A 16,191-nucleotide genomic window follows, 5' to 3' on the forward strand; every position below is an offset into this window, starting at 1 on the left:
TCAAGAGATTGCTACTAAAAAGAAAAATTTGATTGTATCGATTGGTGATGTAAAAAAATATACCCAATATTTTTTCATCTAAACACTATCAAGTACTACGAATTATTTCATTATAGTTCTTTATTTTTGAAATTGTATAATTACCAGCTGCATTAGCGAATAGTTCATACAAACAAGTCGAATCCTTCAGGTGTACTTTTCATCGACTGATAGAGGGCCCGCGTTATTTGTCGATAAAATAGATCGTCGTAAGTATACTTATTTTTTCGCGGACGATGTTTTTATTATCCGTAAGTTTTAACTGTCAGACTATTTTTACCAACAATATAATGACTTTCATTTCAGCAAACCAGTATCCCGGCCCCATCATAAATTAGCAAGTCTATGCTACTGCACGGACTCTGATATAGCATGAACTAGGATCGTTAGTCGAGGAGGCTTAAAAAAAAAACATAGCTACTTGAAAGCCATGAGCCTCACTCCTCCTTCATGGGTTTAGAACACCATGAAACTTCTTAAATTTATTTCGAATTAAGAGCTAAAGCTCCGTATTCGAGAAGAAACAACTTAGCTTACACCGTGTCACATTTGCCAGTTACAATTATATCAGTCTACATAAAGATTATTTAAATTGCGAATAGAATTTATCTTTATGTGAATTAGGTACCCAGAATAACTGATAAATCGTGGCACAAAAAATTGCGTTTTTGTATTTTTCCCTGAGATCAATTCCATGACCTAAAAATACCAAAAACAGTTTACTACTACTTAGATACGTTAAGATAATATAGATTAAGACCCTGCAGTTTTTCTGTACATTCTACTGCTTCAAATGCTACAAACATTACGCTATGGTCGCGATTACAAAATTAAGAGGCCCTCATCTTCAAATATCTTAAAAAGTAGCAAAATTTACCTTGAAAGCCATGAGCCTCACTCCTCCTTCATGGGTTTAGAACACCATGAAACTTCTTAAATTTATTTCGAATTAAGAGCTAAAGCTCCGTATTCGAGAAGAAACAACTTAGCTTATACCGTGTCACATTTGCCAGTTACAATTATATCAGTCTACATAAAGATTATTTAAATTGCGAATAGAATTTATCTTTATGTGAATTAGGTACCCAGAATAACTGATAAATCGTGGCACAAAAAATTGCGTTTTTGTATTTTTCCCTGAGATGAATTCCATGACCTAAAAATACCAAAAACAGTTTACTACTACTTAGATACGTTAAGATAATATAGATTAAGACCCTGCAGTTTTTCTGTACATTCTACTGCTTCAAATGCTACAAACATTACGCTATGGTCGCGACTACAAAATTAAGAGGCCCTCATCTTCAAATATCTTAAAAAGTAGCAAAATTTACCTTGAAAGCAATGAGCCTCACTCCTCCTTCATGGGTTTAGAACACCATGAAACTTCTTAAATTTATTTCGAATTAAGAGCTAAAGCTCCGTATTCGAGAAGAAACAACTTAGCTTATACCGTGTCACATTTGCCAGTTACAATTATATCAGTCTACATAAAGATTATTTAAATTGCGAATAGAATTTATCTTTATGTGAATTAGGTACCCAGAATAACTGATAAATCGTGGCACAAAAAATTGCGTTTTTGTATTTTTCCCTGAGATGAATTTCATGACCTAAAAATACCAAAAACAGTTTACTACTACTTAGATACGTTAAGATAATATAGATTAAGACCCTGCAGTTTTTCTGTACATTCTACTGCTTCAAATGCTACAAACATTACGCTATGGTCCCGATTACAAAATTAAGAGGCCCTCATCTTCAAATATCTTAAAAAGTAGCAAAATTTACCTTAAACTACCAAAAAAATCAAAATAAATTCTTTTTGCCCCCTAGATCTATCTTAGGTCCATTCATACCTCAAAACTAGGATTTCCAAAAATTTTTCTTTTAGTTTGTTTCAAACTACTAAGTTTTTAGGCAGTACCCCGTTTTTGTCAGCGTTGCCACGTTGAGTCGTGGAAATGAACAAAGCTGAATAGTCAAACTTAACAATGCTATTCGGTCAAAAAAATTAAACATTAAGAATCTATCAACTCATAAAACCCACTACACCTTTAATTACCTTCAGCTGTACCTTATTGGTGACCATATGTTTTTAGCTTTGTTTTTGCTGACTTTTTAACCACGTTTTTTTTTTCTTAATTTGGCACCCGCTATTACTCAGAACTGAATAATTGGACGTATTTTCATTGAAACTAAATTCACAATTGATTCCTAATTTTTAAATATATATATAGTTGCGTAAATTCCCGCTTAACCTATTGAAAAAATCAGAATTTATTGTCACTAATCTTGGTACTTTGAATAGATACGACGAACAGCTTCCTTAAAATACTAATAACCTGAATACTAGGTTTGTTCATTTGTTCATTTAAGCATGTAAGTACATGTGCTTAAAGTATTCATGCTAGCAATTAAAAATTATTCACTGTTTGTTTCCTGACAAGCAAGCAGATATGAGAATCAGTATATTTAAAAATAAATGAGTAAAAATAGTATTAATGACTGCACAACATAGCTTACCTTCTGTTGTGTAGTAGAGCCTTCAATTCCAGCTGATGAAACCTCACTAACATCTATGTTTTGTACTATTCTAGGAGAAGCTTCAATTTGAAAGTGAACTTTCTTAGTTCTTTGTCTAGGAGGGACGTTGTTCAACACTTTATCTTCTTTTTCCTTTCGAAGACAAGCTCTTTTCACTTCAATACGGCCTTTACGTGTTGGGGTTTCAGCACCCAGTCCTTTAACATAAAAATTGCATCAGCTACGTAGCTTTTGGGAGAGAGATTTCGGGAGGCTTTACAACATAACAAAAACAAACCGACAAACAGGCAAGATCATATAGAAAATATATGAAATAGTAGGAACGATCATGAAAATCTTAATTCATACAACGAAAGAATTAAATTTTTTAGATAAGTATTCATCATTTGTCTCAGTCTGCAGTGGTTATTTCGTTTCAAGTTCTCTATTTCATGTAGTTTTTTTTCTTACTGGCACATAAAAGGGTTACTGTATTTGTAGCAATAGCTTAGAGCTACCACGATTTTAATTAATTTTAGCTTTTCAGACGTGATACTGTTATTTACATTTGATTATTTATCTTACACTGGGACACCTTGACTATTAATCTTAGACTGCAACCCACGAGTCATAGTTGCGGTGTAACACAGGGAACGATATCTATCGGGTAGAAGTTGAAATACATAAAGGCACCATTCAAGTACTGTGTACCCATTCATACCAAATTCAATTGAGGTCTAATAGGTCCTCCCTATGGATGATTTCCCAGAGTTCGGATGAATCACTTCCACCGCAGAGGTCTAACAGAGTACGAACATCCAATGCCATAACCGTATCTGTTGCCCAACGTTGGTATATGAAAGCCACCAGCCCCAAGTAATAGTTCGGCAGATACATAGATTTTAATGCCCTCTCATTAAGAGATTGAACCTGGTGCAAACCAAAAAGAGGCACAGCCTAACTATTTACACCCCACCAATTTTGGTTGGGATTTGGCGTCCACTTCTAGTGTATATGCTGGTGATAAGCATTTAGACCCTCCTTCTGCCTTGTCCCTCAAAAAGGTCTAATCTATTCTTGAAGCTGAAAAAGCATTACTAGGACATTAAATGCTACCTATGAGAAATTTCCGTGGAGGACCAGGTGCCTATTTTAGATATCCTGAAAACCAAAATTTAGGTAAACCCTGAACCTTACCCCAATGGTACCGAGATTGGTCCTGAATTCCCAGAGAGCAGAGCTATAACATTCGTGGTTGCATCTCATCAAGGTTGATTGAGAATCAGCTGCCTACTCTAATACATTTGACAATAAAACGGACTTCGGAAACCCCAACCACTCATACCCAACAAATGCCAGATCCTGTTTGTGACCCAAACAGGCATAACATGGAAATAACTCTGTCTTTACACAATATTGTGCCTGTTCTAGTCGACATTCTGATGATAAGAATTACTCTTCCCGTCCTATTACCCATAGGGATATGATCAGTTTTGAACCCCAAAAACATAAATAAGGCATCAACTCTTACCCCCCCCCCACGCCCTCCGTCTCTCAAGTAAGAAGGTAATACTGTCTATAGATTCCCAAATTACTAACAGAAACGCTAGCTCGTAATTTCTACAAAGTTTGGTTAAAATTCAACCTCCTGTTCTGGTAGACGTCTTAATACGCAAATTTAAAAACCCCCTATTTCAACAGATGACGAATTATGTCTAGGCACCCAAATGACCAAAATAGGATACTTACTCTCATCCCCCCCCCCCAAAAAAAAAATCAAACCCGAGTCTATTGGTTGATGTTCTGTCAACAAGAATTCGGACCCCATTTAATCCACACAATATTTTTTATAATTCGGTTAAAAAAAATTGAGCGGGTAACATCGGGCACAAAGCCCCTGTTTTACCCGCTCAACGTTTAAGTAAAAAAAGAGAAGGATAAAATTTATAAGTTAGTTAGATGTGTGAAAGACGATGAAAAAATGAAATAACGATGGCTGAAATCTCGAAATCGGTAGATTATGCGATCTTTATCAAACCAATTTCTAAATTTTATAAAAAGATGAATAAAACAAATAAAATGACAGGGTTACCCAAAATACATGATCAAACTGAAAGAATATCTATCGCTATCACGTGTTCAGTAAGAACAGTGGTTTACTCATCCAGCAATAACTGGTGATTCCATATGTATTTGATAATGTAGATAGAATACTATACACATAGAATAGTTCATTTGAAATAATTGTTTGTAATACGGCCTGTGATGCTGATTAGGAATTGTGTTGTAAACTGAATATTAATATTGTTTTTGTCTATATTAGTGTATATTTTGCCATCCTCAGACAAGTTTTTTAACTTCTTGGGTTGACTGTTAAACTGTGATTGTTGTGTATTTGTAATTAAATAAAAAAAAAGTTTGTTTAAATAAGTAAAGAGCAAAGCTGTCTTGGGAACAGCAAAAAAAAAAAAAAAAAAAAAAAAAAAAAAAATTATAATGAACAGTGAGCTTAAAAGAAACGGATATTATACTAAATAAAAAATGAAACAAGTAATGAATTTATAATGTACCCAAAATAAAACGGATATTTGACTCTAACTCAAAAAGAGCAGAAATTACTAGCTATATGAACTGGGATGTCATCCCTCTTGAACCCCAATTCAAATAAAAAAAAAAAAACAGATCTCAAAATATATTATAACAAATTTCATTCTCTCTCTTTCATGATAACTTTTGCATTAGGTAGCAATTACTTGTCAGTAGAAACTCATTCAGTGGCAAGTGGTTGGGGAGAAAATAGTGCAATAGCAGGGGTTATTTGATCTTTATTTTAAGTAAAAACAACAAATTCATTAAACAAAATAAGTATTTCAAACTTATGAACCACTCGAATATAAAATTAAGTGCTGCAAAGTAATATCAAATCTCGGGATTTTTCTCAATTTTTTAATAATTTACATACAAAGTAAATAATTTACATAGAAAATAAAGTGCTGCAAAGTAATATGAAATCTCGGGATTTTTCTTAATTTTTAATAATTTACATATAAAGTCAAAGTAAATAATTCACATATAAAATAAAATGCTGCAAAGTAATATCAAATCTCAGGATTTTTCTCAATTTTTAATAATTTATATACAAAGTCGATTCTTTTTCCTAAATCCCTCCCAGCCCAGAAAGAGCTCTCCCCCAAGATAAATACGATATAGGCATAGATTATGCACACGCCTAGGAAGGGGACCGCAGTTTCCCTTTCTACCGAACAAAATAATTATCTCTACTTTTTTCCATGCAATATTGCTTCGTTCTGAAACAAAATAAGAAAAGACAAATTATTCGTCGGTAGAAAGTGGAATATGTCCCTGGGATAAGATGACTGGCTGAAACATTTAAATTAAAAAAGAAAAAGAGTTTTTCCAAGGTGATTCCTTATTCCGAAGAAAACTCATTGGATGACTTGCAATTGTCCGATATTAATAAGCTCTGTGGTCCCCTCAGAGTCCTTACAGTGAATAACTGCTCTTTTTTGGAGCTAGCATATCGAAGTCTATTGTGCAAAATGGATGATAGCTATAAATACCATTTCCAGTAGCAAAAACTATTCACGGGAAAAGGCATAGACCCTATTAAAATCATGATCACCAGTCAGTGCAAATTATGTTTAGGTTTTTCAGAAGGCAAGGGAGGCGTCAGCCCTACTCATTTTAGTTTCTGCTTGTTTTGAGTTTTACTCGGTTATCTATTGTAATTTCTGTTTGTTTTGGGTTTCATTTATTTATTGATGATAATTTGTGATAGTTTGATGCTTAGAAAATTATTTGGCTTTATTTCTGCTAATTTTTGGTTTTGTTTTTTTAATTTTGGTTTTTGTTCATTTTTTGCTCTTTACTTTCCTCAAAAATACTTATTTTGTGAAAAAGTGTTTTTTTTTTTTTAATTAATCGCAAGAAAAGATGAAATCTCCAAACTCTAGGGTAGAAAAAGCATTCTCGTAAGTGGTATACTTTTGGTTCAGTACAAGCTGTATCGCCTGTTTTAAAAAGATATAGTTTATAAAACAGCCAGTATTATTCATGCAATCAAGTTTTACGGAGTAACCAATACTGATCCAAAAAAAAGATACCAGAGGACCCATTATCTTAATTAGATCCAATTCTCATCAATTAAAGCTCAATAAAAGCCAATCCTCTTGAACTAGAAAGCTCAGGATAATTCTTAAATATAAACTCTTAAATGCCAAAATATCTGAGAATAATTTGTTAGCTCCATAAGCCATTTTCTACTCAACTCGATCATTTGTCTATCTAAGTCCTAGATAGCACCTTTTACTGAATATTCCTGCCCGCTAAATCCTGAGGTTAACAAAGTTCATATGATGTTGCTCAAGAGGATCAAAATCGGGCTAGTATGGCAGGATGCAGCATCGCCAAGGACCAACAGCTGCCAAGAAAAGGACAAATACTTGATACCGGAGCTTTCTCACAAATCTCTCTTTTAAGGAGCTTTCTTTCCTTATGCCAACCTTTTTTTCAGGCAGCCAGAAGAATACAGCAGCACACAGTAGGTTCTAATTACTTGAAGGAGGAAATACAAGAATAAGAGTAGTTAATAAGGACTTTATTTGGCTTGCCTGTTCACCTGGAGCCGTCTCTCTATTTGAGTTTTTCGTCAAAGCCCTCTATTGACTCCTTGAAGCGAATTTTCAATAATTGTATAAAACCTGGGAAATTGACGGGCAGTACACCAGAAAGATAAATAGATATAACTCTGAGCTTTATTTATATTTTACCTTGCCTAGCAGATACCGTTAAACACACATACACACACATTTTTTTTTTTTGGGGGGGGGGAGTCTGAGAATTCTTAAAAATAAAAAGGTGTTGATACTTCAAAAAAAAAAAAATAATAATAATAACGTACAGTATCCTACAAATATACTCACGGAGAACCTCAGCAACATTTCCAAGTCCATAAGCATCATCAGGTCTTCTTAACTTAGAGGTTGACTTTTCAAATAAAAAAGTATTTCTTATTTTATTTACAGCAACCTGCAAAGAAACAGAAAATAAGTGGTCTGAAGGCGAAGCTGAAAAAGTGCACATTTTATACTTTTAAAGTTTTAGCATCAAACTGCTCACCTGATAACTTATAAGCTCGCAAGAAATAATATTGTAAATGACAAAAACCTGTTTGCCTAAACACTAAATGAATTTTTAGAGGCAGTTTGACTAAGTCCAATCTAAAATGATCTAAAGAACATTTTGTGTACTCCAGCACAAAAAAAACAAACAAAAAATATAGATATTTTCCCCAAAATCTACATTAAATACATTTACCACATCTTTTGGTTTTCTATTTTCTATTTATTCTGTGGAGTTCATTAAATTTCCCATTGAGATTTAAACATCATATTAGAGCAATGCTGACGAATTTGTTAACTTCTACCATGATAGGCACTAAAATTCCACTACGGAGTCAACTTTTTTTTTACCATCATCCTTGCAAAAACTTTAAAGATATGAATCAACATTTGATCAAGTTCTTTTGGAAATTAAATACCCAAATTTAGATTCACTAATTGAAACAACAGAAATTTTATCAGCCTGACATAACTGGATTTGGGCCGGTTAAATCATAATCAGAATTTGGCAAGTAATATCAAGCTCAAGATTTGAACTATTTAGAGAATCACAATTTCACAATTCTTTCAGAATTTTCAGCCACAAGTCAGTTTTAGGCATTGCTTTTATTAGCTTTATTAATATACTAAATATTTATCAAGTTGAATATTAAGACATTGGATAGCAAAACTGAGATTTACTAAATGAAACAACAGAGATCTGCTCAGCCTGACATCGCTGGATTTTGGCCAGTTAGATCATAATCAAACGCAATAGTCCTAGTCTCATTAATTGCCCAATCATAATTTATAAAGAAGATTTTCTTGGCTGAATTTCGAAGCAACGGCAAGCCAATCCTCTCTGCTTCTTGCCATGATCGTTGAAACCCTCATCTTTGTCTTCTAGTTATTGCAGTTGTCCTTGCAGGGAGCAAAATCCTGCTTGGCGTCACGACATCAAATAATTTATCCCATTGCTGGGGGTGAGTTTTACCGTCTTCGGAACATGTTCACTCGTCGTTGGGCCAAGGAAAATCGCTATCAGAGGGGCTCTCTTCCTCTTTTGTCTGTATTTATCCCCTAGACAAGGGCGCACCGCCTATTCACGATCCCTAGACTGGATCCCCCCTGAGCCTTCTTATTTGATATTCGAGGGTATCCCGGATACCTGAAGGATTTTCTCGATCCAGCCCCTGGGGAAACATTTTAGTTGCTAGGAGGTATACCTGAGAAGTTCGCTTACTTGAAAAGTTATTTAGCAAGTGATATCAAGTTCAAGACTTAAACTTCTTAGCGACATCACAATTTCACAATTCTTCCAGAATTTTCAGCCACAAGTCAGCTTTTGACATTGCTTTTATAAGCTTTATTAATTTACTGAATATTAATCAAGCTGAATATTAAGATTTTGAATAGAAAAATTCAGGTTTACTAAATTAAAGAACAGAAATTTGCTCAGCCTGACATCACTGAGTTTGGGACAGTTAAACCATAATCAGAATTTGGCAACTAGTATCAAGCTCAAGATTTGACTTTTCGACCACATTACAATTCCACATTTCTTTCAGAATTTTCAGCCATAAGTCAGCTTTTTGACATTGATTTTATTTGCTTAATTGATTTACTGAATATTAATCAAGCTCAATATTAAAAAATTAAATGGCTAAGTTTAGATTTACTAAACAAAACAACAGATATTTGCTCAGTCTGACATCACTAGATTTGGGCCAGTTAAATCATAGTCAGAATTTGCCGAGTAATACCAAGCTCAAGATTTGAACTTCTTAGCCACATCACTTTTTCACAATTCTCAGCCACAAGCCAGTTTTTGCATTGCTTTTATTAGCTTTAGTAATTTACTGAATATTAATCAAGCTGAACATAAAGAAATTAAATGACCAAATTCAGATTTACTAAATGAAACAACAGATATTTGGTCAGCATGACATTACTGGTTTACTTACTTACTTAACTCCTATCCGGCCAGGTCGACCCATTCGGGACAATTCCTCTAATGGCATCATAATAGTATTTCCGGTATACCTCCCTGTTTGTCGCAGTCCTAAGCATTACTAGGAAGGAGTGGTCACAATTTTTTCTGCCAGCGCTCGGGAGGTCGTCCTCTTGGGTGAGACTGTGAGAGACATTTATTCTTTCTTCAAAGGCTATTTGGAACTGTAGAGGTTGCTAAACTTGCATTTGAGTCGGATTATCCTCCATATTTCTGAGACAGATACCACTGAAAAAAAATATTTTCTTGGTGTTTTCGTCAGCAAAGAAACGACTCCTTGTCTGTGTATTCTATCTTGTCTGTCAGAGAGTAGGAGGGTTGCATCTCTTATCTGTTCTTTGCTATTATCAGGTGGATAAGTCTCCGAGGAACCAATGCTATTCCACTTGTTTCGGTTTGCTTTGTGGAAGAGCATGTCTTTCTTTCCTGATTTTGCAAGTGTCTGAAGGTTTAATGTTCCGATTCTGGTTATAAATCTTGTACAGAAAACCGATCTACCGTCCGATTGAGACGGACTGGTCACATGTTGTCTAAACAGATGTCCAACCCTGTTAGCTGTTAATACATTGGTTTCCCCAGGTGCGGTAACTTGTCTCCCGTTTTCCCCGAGCACAGTAACTTGTTCTTCGGTTTTTAGGAAGCGGTAGCCCTAGTTCATGATCTCATTAATTGCCCAATCATAATTTATATAGAGGAAAATTTTCTTGGCTGAATTTCGAAGTAACGGCAAGCCCATCCTCTCTGCTTCTAGGCAGAATCGTTCAAATCCTCATCTCTGTCTTCTGCTCATTGTAATTGTCGTTGCAGGAAGTATAATCCCGCTTGGTGTCACGACATCACCAAGTAATTTATCCCATTACTGAGGGTGAGTTTTACCGTCTTCGGGACATGTCCACTCGTCGGTGGGCCAAGAAATATTGCTATCAGAGGGGCTCACCTCCTCTTCTGTCTGCATTTATCCCACAAAAAAGGGCGCACCGGCTATTCACGATCCCCAGACTGGGTCCCCCCTAGTCCAAGCCTTCTTATTTGATATTCGAGGGTATCCCAGATATCCAAAGGACCTTTCCGATCCAGCACCTGGGGACACACCTTAGTTGCTAAGAGATGTAGCTGAGAAGTTTTCTTACCTGGGAAATTATTTAGCAAGTGATATCAAGCTCAAGATTTAAACTTCTTAGCCAAATCACAACTCTTTCAGAATTTTCAGCCACAAGTCAGCTTTTGACTTTGCTTCTATAAGCTTTATTAATTTACTAAATATTAATCAAGCTGAATATTAAGATGTTAAATAGAAAAATTCAGGTTTACTAAATGAAACGACAGAAATTTGGTTAGCCTGACATCACTGGATTTGGGCCAGTTAAACCACAATCAGAATTTGGCAACTAGTATCAAGCTCAAGATTTGTCTTTTCGGCCACATCACAATTCCACATTTCTTTCAGAATTTTTAGCCACAAGACAGTTTCTGGCATTACTGTTATTAGCTTTATTAAATGGTGCTGTTTAATCCTTGAGAAATTAACCCAGTCTATAAATTCATTAGGGAATACGTTTCACTATATTCTATATTTCTAAAAAAAATCATGTCCCTTTTCAAAATTACTCTGCAGAGCAAAATGTTTTGTGATGGTCTTTTTTTTGTAAAATGCAAAGCACCTGCTGGAATTCTTCCACAGTGGAGAAAAAAAAGGGAGTCATACGAAAAAAGCTGCGTCTCCCTGAATATTACCTAAATCTTGCAACCTTTTTAATTTAGATATTTAAACTTAAAAAGTATGAAGTGATACTTTTAATAGAATGAATCTTGAAAAATAATGTTGCGAAACTACGATTTACAAGGTAAATCACAGATATTCACAAAATCACAAATCACCAATTTTGAGCTATAAAAATAATCACATCCTATCTGTATAATAAACCAAATCATTAAAAAGGAGCAATTTGGTTTATACACTGTAAGATTAAATTTGTCAGATAATGAATCAAATGATAAAGTTCATTTATCTATTTCTTTGAATTAACTGAGTTCAAAAATGAATTAACTCAGTATTTTTAAAATCACATATAACACATTCTTTGGATCTCACTTCTCTTTCTTTTTCTTTGCTTCTTTTTATTTTTGGTCATTTTTAATACTCAATTAATCTTATGGATTGATCAACTCTAATGTTATGAGCTTAATTCCTATTTAATTACTTTGTTTCTAATCTCAATAAGAAGATACCAGAAGATACATCTATTTTGAAAATGCCAGGTAAGACCTTTATGTAAAATAGTAACAACTTCAAAGTGTTTGCAACAAGGCTCACAGAATATAGCTTAACTAACTTACTCTTGATGCTTCACGCTCACTTTTTCTTCGTGTTTTGGTACAAGGTTCCTCGTTTTCAATCCCATCTTCAAGAACTATATTCAAATTAATCTTGGCCATTGATGCTAAACTTACTAGAAAAACAGATTTTTTTTAATAAGTTTGCTTTATCTGAAAACTGTATATAAATTTTGTTAAGATGACCCTACTAAGTATATATGTGAATTTACCTTGACCAGTGAGCACATCATGGATATATTGTTAAAAGTGACAAAAAACACTTCCAGGTGGAGGTAAAAATTGTATGGATATTATAATGTTCCATTTTCCACTAGGATGCTACAAAGAGTGATAAACTACAATTAGGGTGACGTGTCCATTTTTGGATCAATAAATTTTAGTTCCTTAATTACATAGAATGTAGTTTGAATAAATTTAAAACACACAATTATTAGCAACAAACAAATCACATCTTAACAAGGGGGCGTAATTTGCTATAAGGCAGGGGGCAACTGTCCCCTCCTGGATGTCAACCATTCCCTTGTCACTGAAGCCACTTTTCAAGCGTTATAATAAAGCAAGGGCTATTATTTCGGAAACTAACCATTCTTAAAGATTGAACCCTAATTTAATTTGAAATCAGTTTATATTCTGTCATTTTTTATTTTTCACTTTTCTATAAATATATGGCCACCTTAATGCTGTCCTATGTAATAATATATTTTTTTATTAATCATTTTATCATCTATGCACTTCCAAGAACATATTCATACTCCATCATTGTGGTCTGGCTTCAACTCTCTGATACCTTATAATCTGTTCTGGAACACACTCCTAGAGTTTGCACAAAGCTGCTACTTGTTTAGCATATTCAAAAGAATGTTAAAGAATTACTAGTTAATAACTGAGTTTTATTTTCTCCTTGAGTTGGTGTCTCTGCATTGGTTTGGGATGTTCATTACAGCATGAGTTATTTGAGTTTTATTGATGGCTTGATTTCAAATCATGTGCTACACCCATGCCTAGCTTGTGATTTTAGGGATTTTGAAGTGGGAGAGTGGATGTTTTTTCACGTTTAGCTGTTTGTAATTTTTTTCTCCTCTGTTCTTTCTGGCCATGGACCTTACAGGGTCATGTTGAAACTGTTTTTGCAGCAAATTTATTGAAGAATAAACAAACTTGGCACTCTGAACCTTCTGCTAAGTTAGAAATCAGTCAGATGATTCTTGCAAAAAAGGCAAATCAAGACACTACTTAAGCACATTTACATCTTGGGTGACTTTTAAGCAGTAGCCCTACAGAAAAGCCATCATCAGAGAGATATTTCTGCTAATAATCTTAGTTTTAAGAGGGTTTTACCTTTGTAGAGAGACAACCCTTTGATGTCATTACCCAGGGTTAGGGTAAATAACTTTCCTGATAAACTTTGGTAAAATTCTAGACAAGCTACTTTTTGACATCTTGGAAAATGGTTAGGTTAGGAAAATGAAACTTTCAGGGATAGATCTACAGACTAAAGTAGGTCCCACAAAGGCATTTTGATGTCCCTATCTTTACTCCTTCTCCCTTTAGAGTGCACTGACCTTTCAAAATCTTTGTGTTATAAAAGTGAAACCTTGCAAAATAGATTTTGTTCTTGAATGAAATACAAGAAGACTGTTTTTAGCATTAGAATTTTGCTCAATCCCAGTTTATGAGGGTTCAAAGATATGCAAATACATTTCCAAAAGTTAGAAAATAACCCAATGATATTGCTTAAAATTTTACTCAAATAACAGGAATTACATTTTCAGAACTAAAACTAGAGAAAAAGAAACTAAATAAGGTATAATACTGTTTTGTCAAAATTCCAATATGTGCCTGTCAAGTAGGCAAATTTCTAAGACTTAGAAATCAGAAGACGGTTAACATTAGGGCTAGATTTAAATCTCTGGTGCCCATAGGGAAGACACAGATTTAAAGAGAAATCCCCAAAAATTTGGGGATTGTGGAAGCCCTGAGCAGAAGGCCACTGATGAATGAAAAGCCAAAAGTAATGCAAGAGAGAGGTGATACCAAGCTCTCAGCTACCATTCTTTGGAGACATTTGACAGTTTATAAGCAGCTACAGAATTTCTGTGCTGTTTCAAAATCACTTTTCTGTGAATAGGCAGCTCAGCAGCCAATTACACCAGACACTTTGACAATAAATCACATCAGTCCAGTTTTTCTCAAGAAAAAACTTGCTCAGTGTTTTTTTTTATGTTTTTTTTTGCACCCCTAGGCCTGGGGCTATGCATAAATCCTGGCTAACATAGTAGTTTGGTAACCCCTTCCCAGAGTATGTTTTTGGCCCTGGATCTGTTACTGAAAGTTTCATTTCTAAACCTAACCCCTTTCCATGATAGCAAAAAGTGGCTTGTCTAGAATTTTACCCAAACTTTTATTAATATTTTAGATAAAGTTCTAGATGAGAGGATTTTAGTCATCCTGGAAAATAGTTGGTTTAGAAGAACAGAATTTCCAGTAATACATTCAGAGCCTAAATTAGTCCCCAAGGGATTCTTTCAAGCTCTTACATCCACTCCTTCCCAATTTCTGAGGCCTAGAAAATTCCATAGATAGATCTTTACCTCTCTTAACTTCAGAAAAACAACAACATGTTTTTCTTAATTTTGGTTTAAATATATTTTTTCTTAAACTCTTATGATTTGAATTAGAGTTTCTCATCAGCCATTGATATACCAAAGACAATTATAGGCTAATAGTTGTTGAATAAGTTTCTGGCACAGATAAGGGTTGCAAATTTTTAGTCCATAATTTTTTGTAGGGTATTCCACTTGATGAAAGCTACTGTAATTTTAAAATTATTGGGTAAATATTTAGATTAACAGAGGCCTATTCAGATAGCTAAGAAACAAACTTACCTCTAGAATCAGAGCTTCATCCTGAATCCTAATATGACATTTGTTTCAGGTGATGTTTATATTAGTAGACTATTCAGGTAGCTAAGAAATAAACTTACCCCTATAGTCAGAGTGGGTGACAGTATCTTGAATCCAGTAAAGGTGACCAGCAGGGTGATACAAGGTTCTGTGATTGGTCATCTCCTCTTCATACTCTTTATCAACAAAATCAACAGAAATATCATCAGCACTACCAAAATCTGTGCAGATGACACAAAACTCTATAAGAAGTTCATATCATCTCAAGATGTAACAACAGTACAAAAAGGCATTGACACCTTAATGGAAAACCTCCAAAGCCTAGGTCTCATCTTCAATGCATCAAAAACCAAGGTCCTGTGGATAGGGAAGAAAAATACTGCTTCTGTGCCCCAGCTAACAATAAATGATAAATCAGGCTGTAGAATACCACTGCCACTTGTTGACTCTGAAAGAGATCTTGGCATTCTTGTTGATCCACAGCTTAAATTTCATGGACACACCCAGAAAACTATTTCCAAAGCATCACAGCTCATAGGGCTGATCAGACAAAGTTTCAAGCACTTGGACAACAATGCTTTTGTGAAACTCTACAAGAGGATTGTCAGACCTACAATAGAGTACAGAAATGTGATTTGGGGACCCCACTATAAAACAGACTTGGTGACCCTGGAAAACGTCCTAAGATGTTCAACCAAACTAAAGAAAAAACATTCAAACCCATAGCAGTAAATAGATCCAAGGGCCAATTTTTGGAGTGTCCAAGCAGTAGCTGGCAAGAACTCACTTCCAGAAATAGTTTTGAAATCTGAAACCTTAAAAAGTTTCAAAAATGGCAGGTAAATTTGCAGGTGGCACAATAATTTAGCTAGGATGAAAGTGAATACATCATTTGATACCTTTTTTATGCTCTTTCATAATTCAATAATCAGTTCTGTTGCAAATTGCATCTTGAACCCTTAAAGGGGCCCCAAAGGTATTTTATATGAATTATGAAAGAGCATAAAAAAAACATCAAATGATATTTTTACTTTCATCCTAGCTAATTATATGGTCCACTGCAAAGTAACCATGAAATTTACCCACCTTGCCCCTTAATGTGCAAATATATACTACCTGTATTGCTGATGGCAAAGTTTCAAATTGCAAAATTCAGTGCTATTTTTGTTAACAGCATTTGAAAAACTTGAAATGGTAGGAAAATGGTTTATGTTCGAGTTGCCTAATAATTAAGATTTGACTTGTTGTAAATAAG

The 16,191-nt window shown here is 34.5% G+C and overlaps 1 protein-coding gene across 1 annotated transcript in view; it reads right to left on the minus strand.

Annotated features, from left to right (window-relative positions):
- LOC148948907 (uncharacterized) overlaps positions 1-15,809 on the minus strand; it is an 89,580-nt gene extending 73,771 nt beyond the window's left edge. Inside the window, exons 1-4 of the mRNA XM_089094134.1 lie at positions 15,017-15,809; positions 12,034-12,146; positions 7,509-7,614; positions 2,566-2,783 (exon numbers count right to left, since the gene is read on the minus strand). Of these exons, the coding sequence (XP_088950260.1) occupies positions 2,566-2,783; positions 7,509-7,614; positions 12,034-12,146; positions 15,017-15,098 (519 nt within the window). The 5' untranslated portion in view covers positions 15,099-15,809. The remainder of the gene's footprint in view (positions 1-2,565; positions 2,784-7,508; positions 7,615-12,033; positions 12,147-15,016) is intronic.
- Positions 15,810-16,191: the final 382 nt, after the last annotated feature.

This window comes from Artemia sp. Qi Xiang Cuo, chromosome 9 (assembly GCF_049724085.1).
Source record: "Artemia sp. Qi Xiang Cuo chromosome 9, ASM4972408v1, whole genome shotgun sequence".
Classification (NCBI taxonomy): domain Eukaryota; kingdom Metazoa; phylum Arthropoda; class Branchiopoda; order Anostraca; family Artemiidae; genus Artemia; species Artemia sp. Qi Xiang Cuo.